Source organism: Leishmania martiniquensis, chromosome 2 (assembly GCF_017916325.1).
Source record: "Leishmania martiniquensis isolate LSCM1 chromosome 2, whole genome shotgun sequence".
In the NCBI taxonomy this organism is placed as follows: domain Eukaryota; phylum Euglenozoa; class Kinetoplastea; order Trypanosomatida; family Trypanosomatidae; genus Leishmania; species Leishmania martiniquensis.
Window position 1 is genome coordinate 29,859 of NC_090137.1, and position 25,648 is coordinate 55,506.

The following is a 25,648-nucleotide window of genomic DNA, read 5'->3' on the forward strand; positions in this document are numbered from 1 at the left end:
TGGCTCCTGCGAGCGGCTACCATGCCGAAGGAGGTCGCCTCTGATGAAGTGCGGGACGGGCATATTGCCACGCCACCAGGCTGTCGATTGCACCGCCGGAGAATTCAGAGGCTAAATGTACATACATACATATATATATATATATATATGTATACGAAGCAGTGCACTCAACGATGGAAGCGATGGCGGGGAGAGGGGAGAGAGAGGGACTCACCCCTCAAACGAAAAAGGGGGCTAACGGTATCAGCGGCCAAAGCAAGATGAGAAGCGCAAAGAGGGGCTCACTGACTTCACCACAGGGTGAAACCGTTGAGGCTCCTCGCGACCATCCGCGACGCCAGATAAGAGCACCGCGTTCTTGGCAGTATCATGTGTGCTTTCGCCGCATGTGAGCTTCGCTGGGATACCCCTGTGGTAACACCACAGCACTGGTAAGCTCTGCCACTGTCAAAGAGCTGCACCGCTGCTGCGCATGATGATGTGTTGGTAGGCCTTCTCGAGACTGCGGTCTCTGTGCCAGGAACGAAGGCATCCCCACAAGCAAGGGCTGCGGCAACGAGGGACGCTGGTTTAGTACAGAAAGCGGTTCCATTGCGCTGACTCTCTTATCGAACCCGCTCAGGGAGGCTCTCTGCATCTCACGTAAAGATTGCATCATGGCTGCTGGTTGATCCACTGGCTCTGTAGAAACGATGGAAAACATCGCTTGGTATGGCGACGCACCCGCTGCGCAGACGGCCGCAACCTTGACGTCTTGCGGAACCTTCCACAGAGCTGTCCGAGTCCCACTGGCACCTCTCGCGTAGACGGCATTCGCCCCGCCTTCCTTCGCGAGCGCTGCTGCAGGGCCGGATAAGAACGGCGATGGAGGCGGCGGAAACATCGCCTCCTGGGCAGCTGTTGTCACCGTCGGCCACACAGGCAGGATCGCTTGGCCTTGCATCAGTGAAGGCACCGTCATAGTCGTCACCGGCGCTCTACCGACTCTTCGGCCCACCCTCCTACCATCGATGCTGCCAGTGCCGAGCGCATTAGGCGGGAGGACCACACCAGCAGCGTTGTTTAGGACGCCGACGTCCACACTAGGTGGCAGCAGTGGCTGATTCACCATCCCCTGCACAAATGGGATCAACGAGTGTATAAAGTGGCACGAGGTGCCCAAGTTACACATCCGCTTGAACTGAAAGTGCGCGCAGTGTCGCGGGCGCACGATCGTGACCTCCGTGCTGTGGGTAGCGCCACGGGTCGCGTCCCTGCTGAGAGCCTGGTACGTTTGCATGGCGCCCGCCGTCGTCAGGATGAGCTCCGACCGTATGAGCTGCGGCGAGCTGTTGAGCTGGTTGGGCGGGTATACGGCAAAAATCATCCCTGGACCCATGGTAGGGTAGTCAAGCGTGTTGCGGCCCCCAGCCAGCTCCTCACGGTTCATCCGACGCACGGCGGTGGTGGTGACGCTGTTTTCATTCATATGGACCTGCGTCGCCGTTGAGACGACAAGGCTGTGAATGTACTGACACTCCGCCGCGCTGAAGCAGCGGTGGTGCAGGTAGCGGTTGCACAGCTGAAAGCGGAATCGTGTTTGATTGCCGTAGCGCTCGTTTAGGGAGACGTACTTGATAGCGCCACGCGTGATGGCGACCTGTTCGCTCTTGATCAGGTAGTGCTCTCGCATGCCAGAGTCGTAGACGGAGAACTGCGACCCTGCTGGACACCAAACCTCATCTCTCTCGTCATTTCCTCCTTCACCACACTCGCCGCCGTTGCCGCCGCGTGTGCGTGCCAGATGTGCCTCCAGAAGCTCTGTGAGCTGGGTGCCGGTGAAACCCGGTGCTGCGGCCGAGCTGGGGACGTGCGGTGGAGCTGCGGAACTCGTGCACAGGTGTTGTTGCAACAGATGCGTCTGCGGCTGCGGAGGGTGACAGGGATGGCTGTTCGGCTCGACCTCAGGGCAGTTTGTCCGCGTGAACGCGGGATCCGCGGAGGAAGCCTTGGTGGGTAGATTCTCGCTGTCACTCGCTGCAGCGCTGAGCCGAGCCTCCGGCCGCCCGTGCCGCATCCCCGTCGAGGAAACCGTCGAGGGTGGCCTCATCGGCCGCTGAGGCCCCTGCCCCGCCGATACCTCAGATTGTCCGCTATTCTTATCCGCCTCAGCAGCTCCTCCGCTGTCCACACACCCCAGTGGGCCTGGGCCTTGCGCATTGCCTTCTGGCAATAAGGCGCTTGCGCTCCGGCCAAGGCTAGACAAGAGAAGAGACACCGTCCTGGGCGCGTGGCCGCGCGCAGTGAGATCGAGAGATAGGGGAGCCGTACCGTCGTCGCTGTACCCGCCGTCAGCGTCGACACTCCCCTGGCGATAGTCCATGTCATACGGTGAGCTGCGTGAAGTGGTCGAGCGCCGCCGACTATCGCTACCAATGCCGTCGTCGTCATCGACAGTGAAGCCGCCTGTCTCTTCAAAGAAGCGGTCCGCTGTGGTGTACGAGTGTGGCGTCGTCTCGGACGACGATGCCGCGCCGCTCCGGTCATACGTGCTGAGTCGGAACTGGTAGTTCTGCATGAAAAACACACCAGAGCTGGAGGTGCTGCCCTCTACAACGTCCACGTCAGGCAGGAAACCGGTGCTACTGCTGTTGCGCCGGTCGCTACAGCTGTAGTGGCTGCTGCTGCTGCTGCTGGCAGCGGAAGACGTACGCGACAGCGCTGGTCGTGTCTGCGAACTCTTTGGAGAGAGAAGTGTGTGGGGCGCGTGCCCGGGTTGGTGCAATAGTGCTTGCTGAGGATGGCTCAATGCGTCGCTGCCAGATGCAGCACCGGGGTTACCTCGAGAGGTGTGCAGGTGAAGAGCCACGTTCAGGTGCTGGGGCGCGGCGCCGCAGCCATTGCTGCTGGGACCCACAAGGCTATCCGGCAACGTAAGTGGGCTACCCGAGTCATCCACGCGGGGCGAGTGAGCTGGGGTGGAGGTAGAGGTGGAGAGCGCTCGATAAGGGTTGTGGCGGTGCCATTGCGGCGACGTAGTCGAGCTGGAGGCGCTGCTTGTGTAGGCATCCAGTGGGTCATCGTCGCCGCCGCTTCTCCCGATGGTCCGCCGCGCAGCGCCGCGAAAACCGCTCGTGCGAGGCTGAGGAGAGCGTTGCGCCATCGCGGGCGTTTCCTCCGCCTCGATGCCACTCTCGAGTAGTGGGAACTGCACAGGCAGCGGCACTGCTGTACGGGCCCCGTTCGCTGCGGCACTTCCACAAGAGGCTCCGTTCTGTCTCATCGTCCTATGTCGCTGCGGATTAGAACGACCGCCGTCGTCGTCAAAGGCGAGAGGGTTCATGTGCCGGCTGTTTCTCTCCATTATCAGTGGATCGCCGGGAACGAGAGAGAGAGCAGTAGGCGATGCTCCGCTACACAGCCCACTGTGCAAACTCCACGTCAACTGCCGCTGCTTCGAGTAGTGCGGCTTGTATCGCGGACCACTGTTGTTGAAAATGCTCTGAGCGGCGCTCCTCCTGCATCACCGCAGGCACTAGCAGGGCTATGCGCTGATACACCTCACACACGCACACACACACACTGTGTGCACGACGGATGTAGCCCCTTTCACAACGTCTCGTTTCCAAGGCTTCACACTTGAAGCGGGAGCTCCCGCCTTCGCGCCGTTCGCCCCTACACTGGCAGTTCCCCAGCCACCCTCCCTGTTGCTCTCACGATGTCCCGCGTTGCTTCGTCAATCCTCCGCTTCGCCTTCGCTGCATCTCGCGTAAATGCGACGCGGCGGCAATGCGTCGCTCACCCACTCCCACTCCACTCCCCCTGTGTGTGTGCGCGCGCGCGAGAGTGTGTGCGAGAGTGGGGGAGTGGGGCTGGTGAGATGTCGGAGGCCCACAGCGAGACGCAGATAACCGGAGGCGATTCTCCTCAGCGCTGCCTGCGGGGGCCTCCACCTGTGCGTAAGGGCCAATGAGAGGCGGTTGAGGGGCCGGGGAAGGGCGAAGGCGGAGACGGTCGAGCTCACGCCGTTGTACGGTGCTTGTGGATGTATGATCAGGCCAGAACGCGGCTATTTTTTTCTTGTGTACCATATGCGTTCCTGTGCAACACAATGCATGCGAGAGCTACACGGGAGGGCAGGACAGACACAGAAATAGGGCGCAAGCGGTCCGACGGGTTCGAAAAGGGAATGAGCGTGGAGAGAAAGAGAGAGAGGGGGAAGGGGGAGGGGGTCCAATGTCAAGTTGAAAGACATTGAAATCAAGCGGATAGCCTATGGTGGACGGGCAACATTTGGGACGAATGCTCAGATGCCGCCTCAGCAAACATGAAATGTGCGACCCGACCGCCTGCGTACACATGCGCGGACAAGGGCGCTAAGGAGCCTAGAGCACACTCGCTCGTAGAGCAGTGCTGGCAACGAAGAAACTCACGCGTACGTATCTGCATCCCGCTCTGCGTCGAGTAGCCGCGCGTGAGAAGGCGGGTGGCCTACACGGGACTACACAAATGGGAAGCAGTACCGTCTGTGGCGTGGATACGAATCTCCCACATCGCCTCCTGACGTTTCCGCTTTGTTGTGAGCGTTCTGTTCGCGCGGGGAACAGAAGACTGGGCACCTCGCGGGGGAAGTGCGGAGCTTAGGTACGCCCATACAGCGGCTGGGCCCCTCGAGGCGCGCGGGGAGGGGGGCGACTCCGCCCTTTACTCTACCGCACCAGCCTGCGACAACAGCAAGAACGAGCCCAAAGAAAACGGCAAGGCGTTCAGTGCCGGCGCGATTCTGCCTGCACGCTGAGGTCTCCACTCTTTCGCCTGCTCGAGATAGGAAGAGAGAGTGCAGCGCATCCCGCCACGAGGCCGTAAGCAAGGCGAGATCTCCAATTCAGTCAGCCCGTCCTTTGGGGCCTGCGCGGACTCACACCGTTTACGCCGAGGGCATACCAGCACGCATAGCACCTGTACTGCACCAAGAAAAAAAGCACAGAAGCGCGCACGTGTTGTGCCTCCGTACGGAGAAGAATGTGGTACCATCAGCTCTTCCCGCCTCCCACCTATCGGAATAGAGACGCCGAGCAAATCGGGGGGGCGAGCCTTACGCTGCGGGCACTGGCAGTTGGCATCACGAGAGCTAAGGGGACTGTGTGGTCCGCTGGGAAGTATTTTCGAAGGTGATGGATACGGCACGTCACGCGGAGACAGCGAAGAAGAGATGCCGCGTTCATCTGGCAAGGGGAAAGTGCATGTCGCCGCCGTGACGCCCGACTCCCGATACCTTCGCGGCGCTCATGCCCGCGACATCGACACAAAAGATTTACTCATGCCGGAATGACACAAATTTCTCTATGGGAACCGGCGCCGTTCGCTTCGGATGTACGGAAGAGATGTAAGGGGGAGAGGAGAAGGGCAGAGTTCGCTACGAGCACTGAACCTGCCCATGACACACCCGCGCCGTCATCGGCGTGTGTACGTGTGCGCGTGGCCGTTGAAGCAGAGGACGTAGCAGCCATGGCTTCGACTAGACAAACACAGGCCCCGCCACAGACGTACTTGATGCACACAGTGGCCTCTCTTTTCGTTAGCCCATCGCTACGCGTCGCCCTCTGTGAAAGCCCCACACTCCGCTAAGCACCTGTCTCTCTCTCACACTTCTCCCTCCTCCCTCCTTCCTCCCGCCGTCCCCGTAGACACTTCCCTGGCGAAGTACCGGAGTCTCTTGAGCATCGTATGGCGCGCACTTCTGCAGCGCCCCATAGCGCCCTCTGTTGTTCTTCAAAGAGACAGCAGATTCCTCTCTCGTGCAGGGGTACGGCCCTCAAGTTGTATGACACACACGCCACCGCTGCTGCTGCTGCTACATGATCTTTCGCTCCGCCCCTTAGGTTGACCAGTGAGACGGCGCTTGGCGTCGACAGTCATGCACTCGAACCAGCAGCTGCTTCACCTTTGCCTTAAGTGCGACATTAACGCGGGGCTGGTCGCGGATGACAGTGCAGCACTCCATCGCTGCCGCCTCTCCAACATATGGTGCTACCCGCTCATACAGTACCTGCATTGCTGGGTCACCGCACCGCGCCACCAGCAACCGAAAAAACTGAAGTACCTCACCGATTAGCAGAAAGTTTTTGGCGTCGTCCAGGTCGAAGGAGGGATCCATTAGGGTGCTGAAGGCCGCCGGTAAAGCCTCCTGCAACAGGCACTCGCTGAAGATCTGCTGATTCCTCTGCGCTGTCGCATCATCTGCCACGTCAGAGGCGCCTCTGTAGCGCTCCATCGCTTGCGCGACAACGGGGCTTGTGAACTCCTGTGTCAGCTTCCCTAGCACCTGCAGCGCCGACTTGGGCAGCTCCAGTTCAGTCGGCAACGTCAACGCGTAGCACAGCTGCCGCAGAATCGACGCCCAACATGCGGACGGCATGAGTGAGAAAGCGGCAACGCAGCCCCACGTGGAGACGTTGAAGAGAAACGTGAAGAACTGCTTGTACACGTTGACTCGCTCGCGTGCACTCTCGCTTACGACTCCCATACACACCACTGGTGACGCCTCACTCAGATCACCAACAGCGCACAGTCGCTGCCACAGCTGTGACGTGAGTCGCGCAACAGAGAGCACGCCCCGCTTGCCGGCCTTGTTCGCGTACTGAAACATCAACCGCAGTAGCCTCGACAGCTCCGGTATGGCCTCCATCCAGTTGAGGCACACTGTAACGTATTCTTCAATGTACGGCCGCAACATGCCGTACGGTAAAGTGTTGATGAGTTGGTGAAACAATTGCCCGACGGTGTCCCGCACCGCGGCGCTGCTTTTCCACTGGCTCGCTACCTCCATCACCCGCTGGGTCACGTGCGCAAACACATGCGCCACGAGTAAGCTCGTCCTCGATATCATGGATGAGGTGTCGGGTAGGGCATCTGACGACGCACCGCACACGTCGAGCGGCCCACGGGTGGCTAAGCAGGGTGTGTCAGCGGTGGTGTCCATTAGCCACCGGCCGTCCATGGAGCCGTTGGGAGAAGGCGCCGATCCGTTAGTGGTGCCATTCTCTGCTGTCGACCCTATGCCGCTGCTGCTCTCCGTGCTACCCAACCCCTTCGCCAGAGCGCTCAGGAACGAAATGGCGTCCGCCACGGCGCTCTCTGCCGCGGTGACACTCCCAACAGAAGCTGGGCTGCGAGAGCCTGCGGCACTGCCGTTCATACCACCAAACGAGGCGCCAGCCTCATCAAGAGTGTGCAACGCCGAGTCCACAACGGCGCGCACGAGTTCAGCCTTGCGACCCAGCAGCGGCGCCACCTCTGCAAGCATGGCGCTGGAGATCAGAGTGGAAGCGTAGCCCTCCGCAGGGGCCGAAGTAGTCAGCAGCCGCAGTGCCGAGGACGAGCTGGCAGCAAGAGCGCTGCTTGGTTCCTCGCTACAGATGCTGAGAAGCACTCCAATAGCCTCGTAGAGCTCTCGGCGATCGCTAGGCCGCAGTTGCGGTGCGGTCGTTACAATGCTGTGCAGTGCGGTGATCATGTCGGCCGCGTAGGTGCCCAGCTGGCTTTTCAACGCCTGCAAAAGATACCCAAACAAGTAGCAGATGCGCTGTCGTGCACGGTCGCTACGATTCATTACGCCGCACGGCTGGAGGAGCAGTCGCTGGAGCAGCAGGGGAATAAACTGCGGGTGGTATGTGAAGAAGAGGTAGTAGCGGCCCAGCACTTCAAAGAAGGCCACGTGCACGCATGCGGCTCCTCCAATGGTCACCGCCTCCGTCGTCAGCAGGCGCTGCAGCAGTTGCGTGACGGTGTTGCGTGTGTCCTTGAGGCTATCAAGGCAAAGAGACTCACCAATCTCGTAGAGGTACCGCAGCGCCGCCTCCAGTACTTCGGGATCAGTAAAGTCCGCATCATCTTTCACCGTAGGCGCCTTTCCTGCACCGTCACCCTCGCTCAGTCGAGCGAGCCCGACGAAGAAAAGGCTGTGAAGGTGCGACATCACCATGCAAGAATGGCGGCGGTGCAGCAGCCGTAGCAAGTGATGCAGCGTCTTCCGCTGATCAATGGTTGCGTCATCGTAGGCGCGATCCTCCTCGTTGGCCACGCCGGGTACTCTCGTTTGGTGAAAAAGCGTCGCGAGCAGCTCGACCGCCTCGGCCTCCAGCAGGTGTGCACTCTTTAAATAAGTCTGCAGAAAGGGTAGCAGGGCGTCGCGCACGTCGAACATGTTCAGCTGCAGCACCCGAATCGCGTGCCCGACGACGGTATGCAACGCGCCAGCAAGCCCGTCGAGAAGATCGGCTGTGACTGTGAAGGGGCGATCCTGAAGCACCACACCATTCAACTCCACCACGGCAGCCGAGTGGATGGCCGGTTGCTGCTGCTGCTGTGCCAGCGACGAACACGTGTCGAGAAGGGAAAGAAACTGGCCGGCTACGGCGACGATGAGCTTGGCAACCGCCTCAATGAAAAGCACCGCGGCCTCCGATGGCGGCGGCAGTTCAAGCAGCGACATTATGCGCGGCAGCGAGTCGATCACGCTCAGGGTTCTGAGAGACTCCATCTTGGTTCCCGGCAGCTGCTTCTTCTCCACCAGCGACAGCAGGCACTCGCAGGCCGTCACCCGCAAGGGTGGCACTGTTAGGAGAAAGTGGAGGAGGTTGATCCAATCTGCCGTCATGAAGAGACTCACATCCACCCATTCCACATACGCCTGGATTACACTGAGGCACAGCTTTGCCATGTCCGGATGGCGCACACGAGCGTCGCTGAGAAGTATGCTGTACCACATGTCTACAGCCTGCGGAATGACTCGTTCTCGCATCGCGTCCTTCAACTCCATGTCGCGTGCCTGCTGATGCTTCCCGCGCTCCTGCCGATCCCGCACACACACGACACGCTCGTCCACGTACTCGAAGATGCGCAGCGCGTAGATGGTCGCAAGATCGGCGGTGGGGAGGGAGAGGCTCGACTGTCGGCGGCGGATCATCTCGAAGAGATCGTCGAAAAATGTGTGCCAGCGCGCCGGGTAGAACGCCTGCAGCCCCACCACCATCATCTGCGCGTGTTTGTGGACGACATAGTCTATCGGCACCACTGTCGGGGACGCAAAGAGGTACCGGTGAATGAACGAGAAAAGCGTCCGATACAACTCCTCCGCTTTCTCGGCGCTCGCCGTGGCCGCCAGCATCGGAAGGTGGTGTATTATCGTATTGAAGGCCCAGAAGCACCGCAGCGGATTGACTACCTCACTGCTCACGATGTGAAGGCTCAACTTCAGCCCTTCCGCACTTTCGCGCAGATCCATCAAATAGCGCTCCGCCTCGAGGCGCACATTGTGCGGCACACTCGGGTCAAAGCAGTGAGTGAGCTGTAGCGCCTCCGCAAAGTTCTCCGTACTCGCCATGGGTGCAGCCTGCGTTGATGCACAGCGCGAGCGAGGAAGCGAACGATACTTTGAGAACGAAGTAAGCGAAGAAGGTGCAAGCCAAAGGAGCGGCAGCGGACAGCTGTCCGTAAGCGGCGCCCAAGACGGCAGCAGCAATGAAAAGGCCCACACACACACAGACACGCACGCACGCACACACACACACACTTTTTTTCACGCACACTTCGAGAAACGGCGAGGGTCGCCTCCCCCCTCCCCAAAGAAGGGACGCGGGTGATCGAAGATGGTAAATGGAGGCAGAGGGAGAGAGAGAGGGAAGAGAAGAGCGCGCGCACGATCAGGAGAGCGCGAGAGAGAGAGCCCGAGAGAAACTGCGCCCTGAGAGGATAACACCGCAAGACAATAACTCTCGGAAAGGCAGCGAGCGAAACGGACAAAAACTATAGATCATCAGCGGCGCGCGTCACTGCCGCATCGATGAAGAGCCGCCGCCTTCTTTTACACGCACACGCACGCACACGCACACACACATATATAAGTTGGTTGTTCGTTGATGTCGCTGCGGGAGAGTCGCGGAGAGAATGACGGTTGGCAGCACTTGTGGAGGAAGTCGCGGGATCTTTAGTTACAGATTAGTTTTGTTCTTCCTCCCGTCCGTTTTATGACGCTCTTTGTCGATACCCATGCGCACTTGTTTCTGTGGACGATAGAATCGATGGGGGAAGGGGGGACGCAAAGAAGCGGAGGGTACTGCTGTGAGAAAAGCGATCTCTCACTTCCTCACACTCTCACGAGTTTTGTCCGCCAGTGAGTCGCTCCCCCTCAACTCGTCGTTTTCTGTGTCGGAGGTGGGGAAGAAAAGAGAGAGAGCAGTAAACGAAACGAAGAGGCACGGAGGTGCTTCTGGTGTTGCGCAGCTTTCTCTGTTGAGTTTCCGTGATGCTACCGGCGGCTGTGGGGAGCATCGGGGCGCGTTCGCCGAGAGGGAAAAGAAAGCAGAAAGGCACGCATACCCACGTGAGGGGTGCAATCAGGAGGAGAGAGAGGACGGCGCCCAGTAGGGGGGGGGAAGCGGGAAGAGGCGGAGGAAATGAGGGATGAGGACGTCACCTCGAGAGACTGAGAAAGCTGCGGAAACTCATGCACAAGCGCCAGTCGTGAAGACGTGTGCGAGTGATGCGGCATGAGATGTGCAACAGACACTCGACGGGCACAACGTGTCGCATGCATCTTCTGTCTCCTGCACCTGCGAGGCACAGCCCCGCTGCAGAGGTGCGGAAGCGTCTCCTTCGCTCTTTGGTGAAGCTCATGCGGAACATCAGGGCGCGGGAGCGATCATGGCCATGGCGGAGAGGGCGGCGTTGAGAGGGAGACAGAGAAAAGGGGAGGAGGAACGCTGCTCCCCTACACGCAGACGGCGCGCAGCCCATTGGGTGGAACGCAGCGCTCTCAAGAGCAGTCACAGATATATATATATATATGTGTGTACTTTTTCTAACTTTTATATCCGCTCCTCGAGCGCTCCGCCACCACAAATCGACAAAGGTGCGGCGGCTGCAAAGAAATCTCACAGAAGGGCATGGGGGCAGGCGGGGAGGCGTGCCGTGTGGACGGATGACGTGGCCCTGTTGCTTCTTGTTTCTGCTCACTGTCCGCCGCGTACTACACCCACTGGGACCACCCTGGAAACATCACTGCCAAACTTTCCACTCGCTGCGCCTCCTCCACCAGCTTACGCACATGCGTTGGGACGCTCAGCACGTCACCGCCATCGTAGCCCCTCAGCTTCGCGTCGATGCGGGCAAGCGTGCGGGCTGCATCCGCGCTGCTTCCCTGCCTACGCGCAGGCGCGGGCTGCCGTGTGCTATTATGGTGCGCCGCGTTACCAAGGCCGCCGCCGTTGACGTTACCGCCGTCGCTCATCATGTGAGTCGTGTGCGTTGGCGAGCCGATGGCCCACCGGGCCAAAGGATCGTGCATGATGGAGCTCAAAATCGTGCGGATCAGGTCACGCTTGTCGCGCAGTAGATGCATGGCCGCCTCCGCGCAGGGGCACAGGCCACCTTCCGTACCACGCACACCGAGCCCATCGATAATGTTGCGCGTGAGTCGAAAAGGGACAAGCTCCGGTACAGGAAGCAGCTTATTCTGATCGAAGGCAATGCCGAGATCGATGTGCACCACCTCCGCCGTTTCCATGTGCAGCAGTATGTTGTTGATGTGCCGATCACCCAGCCCGACGATATAGCCGACAATACTGGACGTCGCAACGCTCCGTGTAAAGGTCTGTTGACGATCCACCCACACTGAGGCAGACGTGAACTGCTCCAAGAAAAAGTAGTGGAGGGCGGGTGTGAACTGCTCATATAGGCTCAGCAGCACCTGACACTTGCTGCTCTGCGGCGCGTTCTGCAACTGCATTCGGCACTCACGTGTCGTTGGCTCACCGGGGAAGTACCGCTCATGAGCGCCGGGCAGCTCCTCTCTCCCGGTGTAATGGCCCGTCAGGTACTCGCCAAGCGGGGTGGTGTGCTCGACCCACTGCAGAATGCCGGCTGTTGGGGCCAGCGGCACAATCGCAAAGGTTCGTATTCGCAGCGGCCGCGTCGCTGATCGTCGACGAAAGAGACGATTGGCAGTGGCAAAGACCTGCTCGATGAGCGCGTCCTGTCTCATGTCGTCGCCGGCCTTTAGCAGCTGCCGCACGACGGTGCCGTCACTCAGCTCGCACTGCAGCACCTTTGGCACGTTCACCCCACCGGGCGTTGTGAAGTAGTTGCGATACCGCATCACATGCGGCACCGCGAGAGCGACCCCTCCAGCAGCGGCTTGTGCGACGGCGGGGTCTACCGAGCTCGGCGGGGGAATCGCCAGGTTACACGCGTCTCGGATCAGCACGAAGTCACTGGAAATCGCGTGGCGCCTGCCTGTCTGCGCCATGGCAGCCCGGCGATCAAAGGCGAGCTCCAGGTACGCCGAGCTCAGCAGCTGCGCGTGCTGAATCTGGGTCGACAACAGCGCAGCGGTGAACGCGCTGTCGCTAGTACGGCTGGAAGCACTGCCGGTGCCCTTGGCGGAGATCAGCCCACCGAGGAGCTGGCGCGCTGCCGCTATCTTATCCTCGTCGACGTTGTGTAGCGTGTTCACATCCTGCGATTTGGCGAACGTGTGGCCATGGTAGAGGGCCAGTAACGGCCACACAACGTGCATCGGGTAATCGCGCGCGAGCCGCGCCACAAGGAATGCCAGCCGCTTTCCTTCGTGCTGGCATCCCAACTGCGCCGTCAATTGCCCCGCCAGCGGCACAAAAACGGCTGTCGGGATCCGCTCCACGGCCTTGTCGAGCACCTTGCTCAGCACCTCACTGCCGCCCTGATCCATGTCCGCCACATTCACCCAGAGCTCCACAAACCCAAAAACAGCATGCACCACGTCTTCTTCGTGGTCCACAGGCAGGCACCTCACCTCTGGCAGAGCAGACACGCCTCGATCAGTGAGTCCGGCGACACCTCGCGTCGCACAGCGCTGCGCTGACTGGTGAAACTGCAGAAATCGCGAGTAGGCGTTGAGAGCACTGCGGCGGTATAGACCGAAATTTGACTTTTCTCTCTGCCACTCGTCTTCCAGGCGTTTGATGTCGCCGCTGAGCTCGCGAATGCGCCGCCGTACGACGCGCAGCTGCTCCTCGCTGAGGACTGCCGGCGCAACGGCCCCAGAAGCCGTTCCCACGGCCGCGCCACCAACGGCGGCCCGACCAGACACGGCGTTAAGAGGGCCCACGCCAGTAGTGCTCGACGGGGCGCACAGCGCCCCCTTCGCCGCGGTTCGAGGGGCTGCCTGCCCCGTACTCGGCTGCGCCGCTGCCTCTAGTTGCGCCTCAAGTTCCGCTTTGAGTCGCTTCGACTCCTCCACGCTCTCGCACAACTGCTGATGCTCGTGGCTCGTCAGTCGGGCGGCGATATCGTCGGCGAGGGTATGGCACAGACGCGCCAGCAGAAAGCTGCAGCCGCCACTGCTGTCAGACGCCGCTGCGCGAGAGAGAAACGGATCACGTACCAGCTGCGACGGCGGCAGCAATCGGAGCTCCCCGTGCCACACCATCAGCTGCTGCACCACACGCGGCTCCTGTGGTGCACGCCATGATGCCGTTCGCGATAAAGCGGCATTTCCCTGCGCGTCGTGCGCCTCCCCACGCGGCGCCGCTGATCTTGGCTGAAGGAGCGCGAGGGCTTCCTGCCACCTGCCGAGGCCGTAGGCAACCTGTGCCGCACGGAGGATACGGTCTGTGTGACGCTGGCAGACCCGTGACTCCGCCGTAGCGGAGTCTTTGGTCGCTGAGGCTGGGAACTCTTGCCCACCTTCGCCATCCGCGGCTTCTGAATGCTGCTGCTCCCAGTCCCTCAGCCACCGGTGCGCCGCGGCCGCGTCGTGGTTTAGCAGCGCCTGCTCTGTCGCCCGAAGCACGAATCGGTACCAGCCTTCGTCATCGCCGTATACCTGGCACAGTGCGTGGCGTACAGAGTCAAGCAGCTTTCTGGAAGTGTAGTCGACAGTAGACGGCAGCCGCGCAGTAGCGCTCATACTTGACCCTGGCGCTGCCGAGTTGCTAGACAAGCTCCGAAGCCACGCAGGCAGCTCGACTACTCGGCTGCCTCGCTTCCGCTGCGGCGCGGCACCGAGGCCGTGTAACGACGTCCCCGCACTCCTTGTGCTCGAGCTTGGCTCGGCTGCTATGAAGCGCGCCGCGCAGTCGCGTACTTCATTAAGCGCCTCTGCCGCCATGACGTTGGCCACAAAACTGATGGGGGAGAGCTGCTGCAAAAGAGCACACTCGGCACGGCGCACGTGTTGTATACTCAATAGCGGCTGCCCACTGGTAAGCGCAGTGAAGGCGTAGAGGAGATGCTCATGAAAGGAGCCCGTCGACGCCCGCATCAGTGGCACTGACCGGCATTGGGGCGCCGCCGTGTTGCCCTGTAGGGAGAGGCGATTTAGCACTACACGGGGCACGCACTCGGATGAACGGTCGGCCGCAGCTCCGCCGCAACATGACCACCGCCCACACTCCCAGGCAGCCTCCGCGAGCAACGCCCGAAGTGATTCCTCGTGAGCGGGTGTCCACGACGGCAACGCGACAGTTTTGGCCGCAGCATCGCCCATTGCCCCACAAGCCGCGTCTGCAAGGCGCACGCCGGCTTCTTGCACTGTCGCTCCGCTGACGGCCGCCCTCTCTGGGCCACTGAAGTCACTCGCACAGTCGCCCGTCGCACCGTGCTCCCCGACGCTGCGGCCGATGCGGCACCGCACGGCGGCTTCCCCCTGCCGGTCGACCGGATTCAGATTAAGTAAAACGTCCAGCGCTGTGGAGGGGAAACCGTGCCGGAGAAGTAGCGCTGCACGCTGCAGGTGGGCGGCCCAGGGGTCAGGCGTCCGTCCTTCAAGCTCACCCATGATCGTCCCGCTGTGCTCTCGAGCCCCAACGTCGGCACGAGTGAGCCCGCCGCCAGCCCCCGTATCAGCGCGCAAGTCGTCTCCCCCGCAAGGCTGGTCATTGGCGCGGTAGGCCTCACTCTCCTCCAATAAGCGCAGCTTGTCCAGCCAGGCAGCAGCCGCAGAAGATGCGGAAGATAGACCGTCGCAGGCCCCAGTGAACATTGTCGCCTCGGCAGTCGCCACGCTTTCGCGGTAACGCGCAACGCGGCGGATGACGTTGCCACTGGAGCGGCCATGTGCCACGCCGAGGCGGCTGGTAAAAGGGGCACGGCTACTGCCGGCTACCGAATAGCATTCGACGGCGCGGCAGCGCCATCGAGGGTGCGTGAAGGACTGCAGCCGCGTCATGGGCGACACCCCTACGACATCATCCAGCTCCAGCTGCTCCTGCACCAGCTCGTACAAGTCAAATATGCCCTCCGCAAAGGACCATGTTTGCTGCCGTACGGCGTCGTGGCGCTCGCGTGTACGACCGCCACAGCGCGTGGCGCCAGAGCCGCCTGCGTGCGCCGTGGCTGTAGTGGCCGGGTAGTCTGTGGGCTTCGTGAATGGAAACAGCACGGAGAAGGGCGCGCTCGATACCGCCAGCGTCGCCTCAGAGGCACTCACGCCCTCACGAAGCAGCACAGCCGACCGCGTCGTCTCCGCCTCTGCACAGAGCGCCGCTGCGCCTGTGCGGGGCCCGTAAAGTGACTCACCGCTGAGTTGGCCAAAGAGGAGGGCGAAGTGCGGCTCGCCCACCTGCACGGCGGCGCGGGCAAGGTGCATCGCGGGAATGTCGCTGAGCCAGTAGCACTCTTTCATGTCCTGCAAGGACGGCACAGAGCCGAGGATCGAGGGCAAGAAGACCGCCCCGGCCCATGCGACACCGCTCGAGGTCGTGGCGGCAGAGGAAGAGAGCAGCGCTTTGGCGCGGCCAACGAACGCGGTGGCACCTCCTTTAAGACCGCGCTGCCGCGTGGCGCGAAGCAGCACCGCATGGCACTGCCCAAGAAGGTGCAGAAACACACGCGCCGTGTGCGCGCAGCGCTCCGCCTGCTGAAACACGTACCGATCCAGTAGCCCACTCCATTCTTGTCGCATTGCGCGCTGCCCTTCGCTCTCGCGCGAGCACAGCGCATGCAGTAAAAGTGGAAGGAGCATCTGCTCTGCGACACACACATTGATGTGGCATGACGCACGCGTGCTACCCATGCTCCAGTCAGTTGATACAGCTGTCTCCATCAGCGTCTCGGTGGGACCCTCCACAGTCCGCAGCTCTGCCATCAGCAGAGGCACTAGCGCAGCCCACAGCACACTCCTCTTCAGGAGACCATAGGTATTGGCACCAGCGAGAACAAAGCGGCAGAGAAACGCGCGCTGGTTCGGTGGGCACTGTCGTAATGGCGCCCACACAGATGGGCTGCGAAGATGAGCGTCCGCAGCACCGCCTACCACCTCACACCCGCTGTCTTCACGACGCATTGGTGAAGCGCAGCTGCCACTGCGGGTCACCCAGGCGAGTCGCCGATCGAAGAAGCGGCAAAGGCGCACGTTCGCAGACTCCATCTGCTCATCGGCATCCGCTCCGACAGGGGCCCCAGTGCCCGTGGATGGCACTATCAGGCGCCGTAGCCACGTGCCTACCATGAGCTGTGCAAGTGCCTCGTCAAAGCTAGACCTCATCTCTGTCAGCCTCGTCAGCCCAGCTGCACTCGTCTTCTTTAGGCTCGCTGCGATGCACAAGACCCAAATACGTAGTGCACACATACCCAACTCCGAGGCGTCTGCATCAAGGCACCAGATGAGTTGCTCCAGCGTGCCCAGCTGATGCGAGTAGGCATGCGCGAGCGCTTCCGCAACGATGTCCTCCGCAGTTCCGCCGCTGGAGGAGTCGCCTTCCCCTATTGCCGACTCGCTTGCTGCTGGAAGCGCGAGGGCCGAGGAGCCACCAAACTGGTCTTCATGATGCCGCCATCCTGCTCTAGAGCCCCCTGCCGATGGAGACCTCGACACGGTCACTGCGTAGTGTGGCAGTATGACCGCCTCTCCGCCCAACAGAACGCACAGCGAAAGCGCGCGAAGAAGTCGAAAGGCAGCGAGAAGCTGTTCATCTGCCGCGTCCGCAGCGCGCATAAGCAGGTCTGCTGGATGGGCAGCGCCCGCGTCCTCTCCGCCCCAACGCACCGGGGAAAGAGGGCCGAGCCGGTACGGTGCACCGGCATCCTCAGCTGGGGTGGGCGCCGTGCTTTGATGGCAAAGGTGGTAGAGGTGCTGAATCGTGTCCAGCAGTACAGCGCGCACCGACAGCGCCGACGACTCCGCCGGCAGCAACGGTCTGCGCATTCCCCCACCAGCGCAAAAATGCGCCGTGCGATCTGCGGTCGCCAATCGTGCGTGGCCGTCGCGGCGGCAAACCGCAGCGACCTGAAAGCAGCGCACAAGCAGCGCCTGAGCCGAGTCCACAGCCGCGGTGACATCCCGAAGCAGCGGTGCAGGGGGAAGAGCCGCAGTGCTCGTGCCCTCGACGCTAGCCTCCACGGAAACAGCACAGCTCTCTGGTAGCACAAGCCTGTCCACGTCGGCGTCGCTTTCCTGCCCCACCGCGGTGTCGGGGAGACCCTCACGCTCCTCCTCGCTGTCCTCATCGGCGTGCCCCAAGACGTATCGAAGAAGTCGTCGAAGTCCGGAGAGCCGTTCACGTGCACACTTGCTTGAGAGCGGTGCCAAACACGCGGGTCGATGTGCCTCGTACATAGCCCATGTCCACTCCTCTCCGTCGAGCTGATGGGCACCGTCGTCGGGGTAGGCTTCAGCTTCAGGAGCGCTGTCACTGACCGACTCCCCCAGCGTTTCTTTGCGCGCCGCTTCTTTGTCCTTCGCTTCCCCCTTCTCGCTCATGAGCTCGTCCACGTCGGCGATGTCACGCGCAGGCGCTCGTCCCTGAGCTCCGGCAGGTGCTTCGCGGGCTACTCTAGCCGGCTGTCCGCTCTCCATGTCGACACGATAGGCAAGAGCCCGTTGCGGCCAGTCCAGCCGCTTCAGATTCGGGTCGCTGCGGCATAGCGCCGCCCAGGCTGAGGCAACCAGCGGCGACACTGCCATCAACGGCGTCAGGCTGCGCACTAGTATGCGTCGGCACTGGCGAAGCTCAGCGGCTGGAGCAGCTCCCTTTTGTTCCCGGCGTCGAGCGCTACCGGCGCCGGCTCCGCCCACCTGCCAGACGTGTAGTAGCGCGTCGCAGACAAGTCGATGTACCGCCGCTGAGGGGGAGCGACGCAGCCAATGAAGGAGATGTGTCAGCACCAGTCGAAGTGCGCGCGGCTCTGCAAGAACACGAGCGGAGCACCAGCGAGTGCAGATGTGTGCCAGCAATGACAGCTGCTGAGGTGCGCGGAACTGCAGCTCCAGAGACGATGGGGCTGCACTGCTGCGGTACGCAGCGTGGAGGAGCGCGTAGAGGTACGTGCAGTTGCCCTGCAACAAAAAACATGTCGTGCTGTCTTCAGTTAGGGCAGCAGTCGCAGCCCATTGCCCGGTGCACGGTTCGTCGGTCGTTAGAGGGTGGAGCGCGCCACCTGGCGCTACTGCGGAGGGCGCAAGTAGGGCAAGGAAGTAGGCCTCCCAAGCTGCTGGGCTGCTCCAAGCCCGACCAGCACTCGGCCCTTGGGTTGTCTCCTCTTCAGCCCGTGCTGCCCCATAGACTCCTTTGGGGCTCGTTTGTCGCAGCGTTGCTTCGTGCCCATCCGGCAAGGGCAAGGGTAGCGGCACCGAAGTGATCTTCCCGGCCACCCAGGAGAGAGCACACTGCAGCTGCTCAGGTGTTCCGTAGACAAGTGTCTCCGGCTCAGTGGGGGCGCGGTGAAGATGCATCAAGGACTGCATCACAGTGTCCGCCTGTGCGGCAAGCACCACGTCGAACAGCGGTCGGCTGTGCTGCCACACGCTGCGGTGCTGCAGGTAGTGGAAGAGCACTTCCGCTGCGCTCGATGCCTTTGTGGGGTCACAGAGAGCCACGCGAGCCGCTTCTGTGCTGCACCCTGGCTGTACTAACTCTCTGTCCGTGTTCCGGCAGCTTGTTAGGACCAGGCCAACGCTTTGGGCCACCAATGTCGCCTCCGCTGTATTGAACTGCGCCTCCAGCCAGTATAAGCACCGCTGCCCCACTGAGGCCCACGCAGCGTGCTCACGGGCGTCCCCCACCTCTCCAAGATGGGCGGGGCCCGCAGCGTCGCCAGGGAAAGGCGACGTCGGCACGTGAGACGCGAGAACAAGGAGCTGTGTGACGGTTTCCGGGAAGTAGGTCAGCAGCATGCACAGAGGAGCGAGGCGACGAAGAGCTCCCGCGTCAGGCACGATAGCGGTCTCGATCGGTGATTCAACTTCTGCAGCCTCCCCTTGCTGAGCCGCCCCATCGCCGTCGGGCGGAGACAGGCGACGGCGTCGCCGCGCTGCCTTTGGCCCCTCTCGCGCGCCTTTGCTCTCCTCCGTGAACCTTTTCTCCAGTGCATCTGCGTAGGTGGAGACTACTTGCGCGTAGAGGTTCCCCTCGGCATTGGCACCGACAGATCGGCGCCCGTCGCTGCTCGTGGTGAAGAGGGACCAGCGCGCCTCCGTCGACTCGGTCATGAGCAGCAGCGCTAGCGGGGACAGCACGGAAAGGTGATGCTCGATAAAGTCAGCCTGCGTTGTGTAGCCGAAGCATTCCACCGGCAGCGCTGCCTGCGGGTGACGGTACTCGCAGAGCCACATGAAGAGAAGAGGTCGCACATGCATGCGGCACAGCTGCGTGTAGGGCAGCGAGCGTGGCAGAGGTGCACTGCTCACCGTAGACACCACCAAAGCCGCGTCCTCCAACGCCCACGCCGACATCTGCTGGAGGCATTCCACCACAAGTCGATGGTGCGTGAAGCCGCTCGTCGCCCAGCACTCGAGCAGTGTGTACAGTGCGTCTACCAGAAGCGCTGGTGCCGCCCGCGCCGCTTCCGACAGCGCCAGCAGACTCGTTGAGCAGATCGTTTTGGTGGAGGAAAGCGCACCTTCGCGCGCCTTGGAGAGAAGAGTGTGGAACACCTGTGATCGTCGGGCCGAGAAGGTGCGGAACAGCGTACCCACCTGAAGTGCCGCATGCCGACGCACCTCATACGGCGTCTTCTCCGAGAGGAACTCAAACGAAAAGCGACCAAGCACTTCGGCTACGGCTGGCTCGCAGCGCGGTAGCACCGTGAAGGTCGCCTGGAGAAGCGCGCACTGCCAAGCAGGGGTGCAGACTGGCATGTCCGCTCGGGTGGGGTCCGTCAGCTGAGTGGTCCACATCTCCAGCAGACGCCCCACGTGTGTGAAGAGGAACGCCGCGGCATTACAGCCTTCCTGCCAGGCTCGCTGCGCGCCGCCCTGCTGGGCTGCCAGATGTCGGCAGAGGTGCAGCTGCTTGATGTCAGCGACGGAGCCGCAAAGGAGGCCGCTGCAGAGACCTGGCCCCAGCTGGTAGCGGTAGCGCACAAAAAGCACCTGCAAAACTTGCACTACTGCGCGACAGCAACGCACATCCGCAGCGGCGACGGCGGATGCATCTACATGCGGGGGCGGCAAGCAGCCGATGAGTGCCAGGAGGCCCAGCAGAGCCGGAAGTGATCGCAGTATCGTCGGCAGAAAAGGTAAGTTGTCGAGAAGTCGGTGGCGGCTGGGCAGGAGAACGTCCTCCTGGGCCCGTGCGTCACCGCTGTCACCGCTTTTGGCAGCGCCCCTCGTCGCGCCCTCATCCGGACTAGCCTCGAGAAGGGCCTGTTCCTGCAGCATGGTCAGCACGGTGCGGCGGATGGCAGGGGTGTCTATCAGCGGTTCTACTGCGTAGGCGCTGGCGCCTGTGCGCGAGGAGGCCCACAGCACCGCGCGCAATGTGTCTACCGACAAGTGCAGGGCCTCTGCCATAATGTGCGTCAGCTCCCGAGAAGTGGGGTTAGAGGGACGCCATCGGCTGAGCCCCTGTACACCATCTTCGAAGATCCGCGCGCTCACCGCAGCGGTGAAACGTACGATCGTTTGCCGCGGATCGAGACAGACGAAGGCGGCGTCAAGTAGGACCGTGCCGACATCACGAAAGAGGAGGCGCAGGGCCGCCCAAAGCGGCAAGAATGCGCCGACAGGGTGTCTGCGCTCGACTTCCACCGTGATGTGATGGCACAGCCAGAGCACCATGTAGTAGAGGCGGCCACCGCCTGCAGCAGAGAAGCGATCGAGCATAGGAAGTGGAGCAGCGAAGAGGTCGGGAGAGGAGCGCAGCAAACTTACATCCGCGTGACTGGCGGATGTCTTTTCGTCCACTTCGAGGTCAGCAGTGACACTTTCACCGGCCACGGCAAAGGTCGCAGCGCCTTCGCCCACCGCGGTAGCCCGTGGGCCGTCCACTACGGAGCTCACAAGCGACGTAGCCGCCGCAACTCGCGTGGCGGCGTAGCCTTCGCCACCTGCATCCGAATGGCTCCGCGCGAATCCCCTTTCCTCAGGTGGTGACCAGAGTGCGGCGCGTCGCCACCGTAGCAGCAGATGCAGAAACTGAACGCACTGCACGCTCAACGGGAGCGCCACTGCTGACGCTTCTGCCCTTAGCCGCACTGCAGCGTAAACATCTGCTGGACGGTCGCCCCCTCGGCTGCTGCCTTCATGCCGCGCTGCCACATCAGAAGAGGGCGCTTCTAGTGTGCACCGCAGCTGGGCACGCTTAATCAGCCACCTGACCGAGGTCTGTACGCTCGACGTCAGCAGCATCTGGAACGTTCCTGACGCTGCTCGGTGAGCCGTCGCCATCTGGAGTGGTGACGCAGTTGTGTCCAGTCTGTTCGCGTCCTCCTCTGCTCTCACATCCTCGCCCATCTGCGCCACCGAAAAACTTCCGCTGTGCTCATCAGCGAGACCGTTAGCTATTCGAACGGACTGCCTAAGCGTCCAGTGCGCGTCGGCTGTGTCGCTCAGCGCTGCCGGCACTTGTGACGTTACCGCCGCATCGAGCAGCGCGCACATTCGTTCGACATACCCGCTTACCTCGTGCCGAAGGGGCCCTCGCAGCGGAGGGGTAAGGTTCTCTGATGAAGTGGAGGGGGAAGAGACACTGTTCAGTGCTGCCCATCGGTCGGGCCGCATTGAGGTCACCATCTCTGCCTGCTTCGTCACCTGCTGACGTGCAAGACACATGCGCAGGGCGGCGCACGCGTAGGAGTCAGCCAAGTCGAGCCAGTTTGTAAACTGGGGAGCAGCAAAGAACGCTGCCGCATCTCCGTCGATCTCACTTGCCTGCCTGACAACGCGCACGCCATCACCACCGACATCATTCCTAGCGCTGGTGCCGTCCGGTGCACGTGCAATGACCGGCACAGACTCGAAAAACAACGTCGCATTGGCAGCGGCATGGCACATGAAGGTGAGGCCGATGTCCCCTGAAACTTCGTCAACGAGACCCCAAGCGTCAGTGCAGTCCCGTGGGTGGCGCTGCTGCGGCTCACCCTCCATCGTCCCAAGAACCCCTGGCACGGAGCTCGAGGGGGGTGAGGTCATCTGCCACAGCTGCCAGTGCTGCAGCAACGCCGCGAAGCGGGTAAGCAGCAGCACTAGCGAGGGGGGGAGCAGCAACAGATGCGCATTGTGGTCCCCACACATCGCGTGCGAGCGCTTCTCAGGGCCCGATCCGGTGTTCAGCCGCGTGGCCTCTGAAGCCACGCCAGTGAATGATGCAGTCGCACCCGCACTCTCGCACATGCGGCGCATGCCCTGCTCCCACGCATGCAGCCGCGCGACCACACGCTCAATGAGATTGCGGTGGTGAAGATACCACGAAAAAAGTGGATCGCTCGGTGAGCCTTTCGAGAGCGCCCCCGGCCCCGCGCTGCCAGGGGCGTCTGCACATCTTCGGGCCCGTGAAGAGTCACCCAAAGCGACCTTCGAAAAATTCAGCTCGTGTCGGCGATGCAGCCTCTGTTCTAGCAAGGTGACCAGCACGTGATAGACCGGCTCTGACGGAGCTAGCACGTCCTCCTCATTGCTGCAAAAAACGTTGGCACTGCAACTGCTGCTGCTGCCCAGGCGGCTTGCCCACTGCGCTGCCGCCGGCGTCATCGTCGGCAAGCAGCGCTGCACGACCACCGCAAAAGCAGCACGCTGGGTCACTAGACTACAGCGCGGAAGCACTGCCTTCATGGCCGCGAGGAGCAGTTGGCCCAGTCGGCGCCCAAAGTGGCCGCACAACGGAAGAAGCACGTCCTCGATGAGGCAATCGGCGACGCTCTCCGGCACCCGCAGCATCGCGCAGGGCTGTGCAATTAGATGCAAAATAAAAAGAGCCGTGTCAGACACAACGTCCTGCACGGCGGCGCTGCTCGTGCGGATGTTCGCGGTGCCGATACGGAGGACCAAAGGGGCATCTCCGGCTCGCCGTCGAGTCACCGCGGCTGCCGAGTGCGCAGGCGTCGGCTTTCCACCGTGGCCAGCAGCAGCAGCAGCGGCGGCAGTGGCAGTGGCGGCGACGCATTCCGGCGGCCCGGCTGGCATGAAAAACTCTTCTTGCAGCACATTAGCGAAGATTTGCGTCGGGTGGACGGTTTCCGGCAGCGGAGTCGGCGCGGCGTGTGGTGTATCCGCCACCGTGTCCCCCACCACTCCCTCCGCCGCGCTGCCGTGGTCTGCCTCCATGCCTCGCGGTCGCTTGCACGCTCTCCTTCCCTCGATTCCGGCCCCGTGAAGCCGCACCCGCGCTTCGTCTGTGTCGTCCTCCGCCTCCTCGTTTCCGCCATCGGCCACCGTTTCGCAGCGTGTGGCACCTCCGCCGCAACGGCGATCCTCCTGTGCAGCCCTCCACCGGGAGTAGGCGCTGTGTGTGATGGATGACACGTACAACACGACGGCCCCAAAGTCAAACACCTCCTGCAGCGGCGCGCATGGGAAGCTGAAGAGCTCTCGGCGAGAAGTGAAACTGTACTCGTGCCGCTGTTGTGTGAAGATGCGCAGCATCGTCGGCAGGACAGACTGATGGAGGAGAGCAAGGAGGTGCCTCCAGCCCCGCTGCATCAGCAAGCCTGGCACCGCTCCCGCGTTCGCTGTTTCGCTCCGATCCACCACGCCCACTCCTCCGCTGCTCCCCGTTTCGCATGGCGTGTCGCGTGTGCCTGGCGATACCGCAGCCGCCACGAAGTAGCGGCTGTGCGCGTGTATGTCCTGCCACAGCTCCTCGCCTAAAACGTCAGCGAAAGCGACAGAGAGCACCACCGTCAAGAAGTGCATCGTCTCCAGCCGCCACACATCGTGGCGGGGCGTGTGATGCGGAAGAAAAAAAAAGTCACACAAGAGTCTCACCACCTCAACTGGCGCGCGAGCGGCGATGGGGTGGTCGTAGCGGAACCGATAGCAAAGCTGCCGAAGTGCAGCGATACAGTAGGCTTCAAGCCGCAGGTCCGGCGTTGGGGCCCGATGCCGCTCCCTCACCACCGCCATCACGCGCTGCACGAACGCCAGTGCCGCTGAGGCACCGTCGCCGCCGTGCCTGCCAGCATCCGTCGCCGTGGGCGCCGATGGCGGGTAGGCGATGGTCATCTGCGGAAGGGCACAGACTCGCATGAGTACCTGTGCGTACAAGCACGCGTCGCTCGCGCATGGAGTGGCTATCCAGATTCGCCCGCCAGCCACCTCCTGAGTCACAAGATTCGGGGCTACGGTGAACACCTCCGTCTTGGCGTCATCGACGATGGGCACGCGCTGAATCAAGGTGACGAGGCACTGAGAGAGCCGCACCAAGTACGTCGGCGTGATCAGACGGGCGTACCCAGACCACCGAAGCACTTCGATGAGAAGCGCCGCGTAGTCAGCGCCGACAACAGCGACAAGCCACTGACTCTCCAGCACCTCGATAATGTGATTGCACAGTATGTTAAGTGGGGAAGCGTTCTTCCATAGCAGCGGCGCTTGACTCACCGCGTTACTCGCGCCGTGCATCCGCATGCCGTCGTCGTGGGCGCTGCTGGCGCCCCTCCACAGATTGCCTGGGCCTCCGCATTCGCCGAAGCGCTGCTCTGCCCTGCAAGACTCGTCTGGCGTAGAAAAGAATGCGGGTGACACATCGCCGGCCGGTACACGTGCCAGAAGCTCATTGTGCATTCCATCGACATGCACAGCTGCGCTTCTCCTCGTACCGCCCAAGACACTGCCGCGCGCCTCCGCAGACCACGACATTAGCGGCTCGCTTTCCTCGGCGAGAGAGGCGTGCAGGCTCTGGAAGAGCTGTGAGAAGGGGCGAATAATGTCACCGCGCAGGCGCCGCCGTCGCGCCTCCAGCGCGTCACGACGTCTGGTGGCCACCACGGTGGCTCTGGATCCAACTGGGCCCGCCCGAGAGCGCGTCGTCGTGATCGTTTCCGCGCAATCGGTCATGGCGCTCGCGGCGTGCTTCTCCGCCACGCGGCAGTAGTTCATGAGATTCGGCTTGACAATGCGCTCCAGCACGAAGATGAGCACGTTCGCGACTACGTGCTGCCCGAGAACGGCGTGTGGGGTCGTGCCGTGCTGCTCCGCGACAGACAGGAAGAGGTTTGAAAGTTCAAGAATGCACTGGCCCAACTCCTCTGTGCCTTTCGCCGAGACCGCCGCGGCCGAGTCGGACGTGACGGCGTTCACATCTGCCATGATTTTGTTCAGCTTTGCCTTCATACGCGCCTCATCCACGTTCGCGATGAATGACTCCATCGTCGCAGGAGCGGAGCTGCCGGGCCGGGGAGGGGTGGGGTGGGGTGGGGCCACGAGAGGGGAGGAGATGGGGGCGAGAAAGCATCAGCCCCTGCGCGTTGGCCC

General features: G+C 62.0%; 3 protein-coding genes across 3 annotated transcripts; all 3 read right to left on the reverse strand.

Annotated features, from left to right (window-relative positions):
• Nucleotides 1–367: 367 nt before the first annotated feature.
• On the reverse strand, nt 368–3,343 carry LSCM1_08228 (uncharacterized protein; the record flags this gene model as incomplete). Its single annotated transcript, XM_067325563.1, has 1 exon — nt 368–3,343. The coding sequence occupies one exon, from the start codon at nt 3,341–3,343 to the stop codon at nt 368–370; it is 2,976 nt and encodes a 991-aa protein (XP_067181590.1).
• Nucleotides 3,344–5,857: 2,514 nt separating this feature from the next.
• Nucleotides 5,858–9,364, reverse strand: LSCM1_08229 (uncharacterized protein; the record flags this gene model as incomplete). The annotated part of the gene is made up of 1 exon (XM_067325564.1): nt 5,858–9,364. One exon carries the CDS (start codon nt 9,362–9,364, stop codon nt 5,858–5,860), a length of 3,507 nt encoding a protein of 1,168 aa, XP_067181591.1.
• A 1,644-nt stretch (nt 9,365–11,008) lies between these two features.
• Nucleotides 11,009–25,543, reverse strand: LSCM1_08230 (uncharacterized protein; the record flags this gene model as incomplete). The annotated part of the gene is made up of 1 exon (XM_067325565.1): nt 11,009–25,543. One exon carries the CDS (start codon nt 25,541–25,543, stop codon nt 11,009–11,011), a length of 14,535 nt encoding a protein of 4,844 aa, XP_067181592.1.
• Between the last annotated feature and the right edge of the window lie 105 nt (nt 25,544–25,648).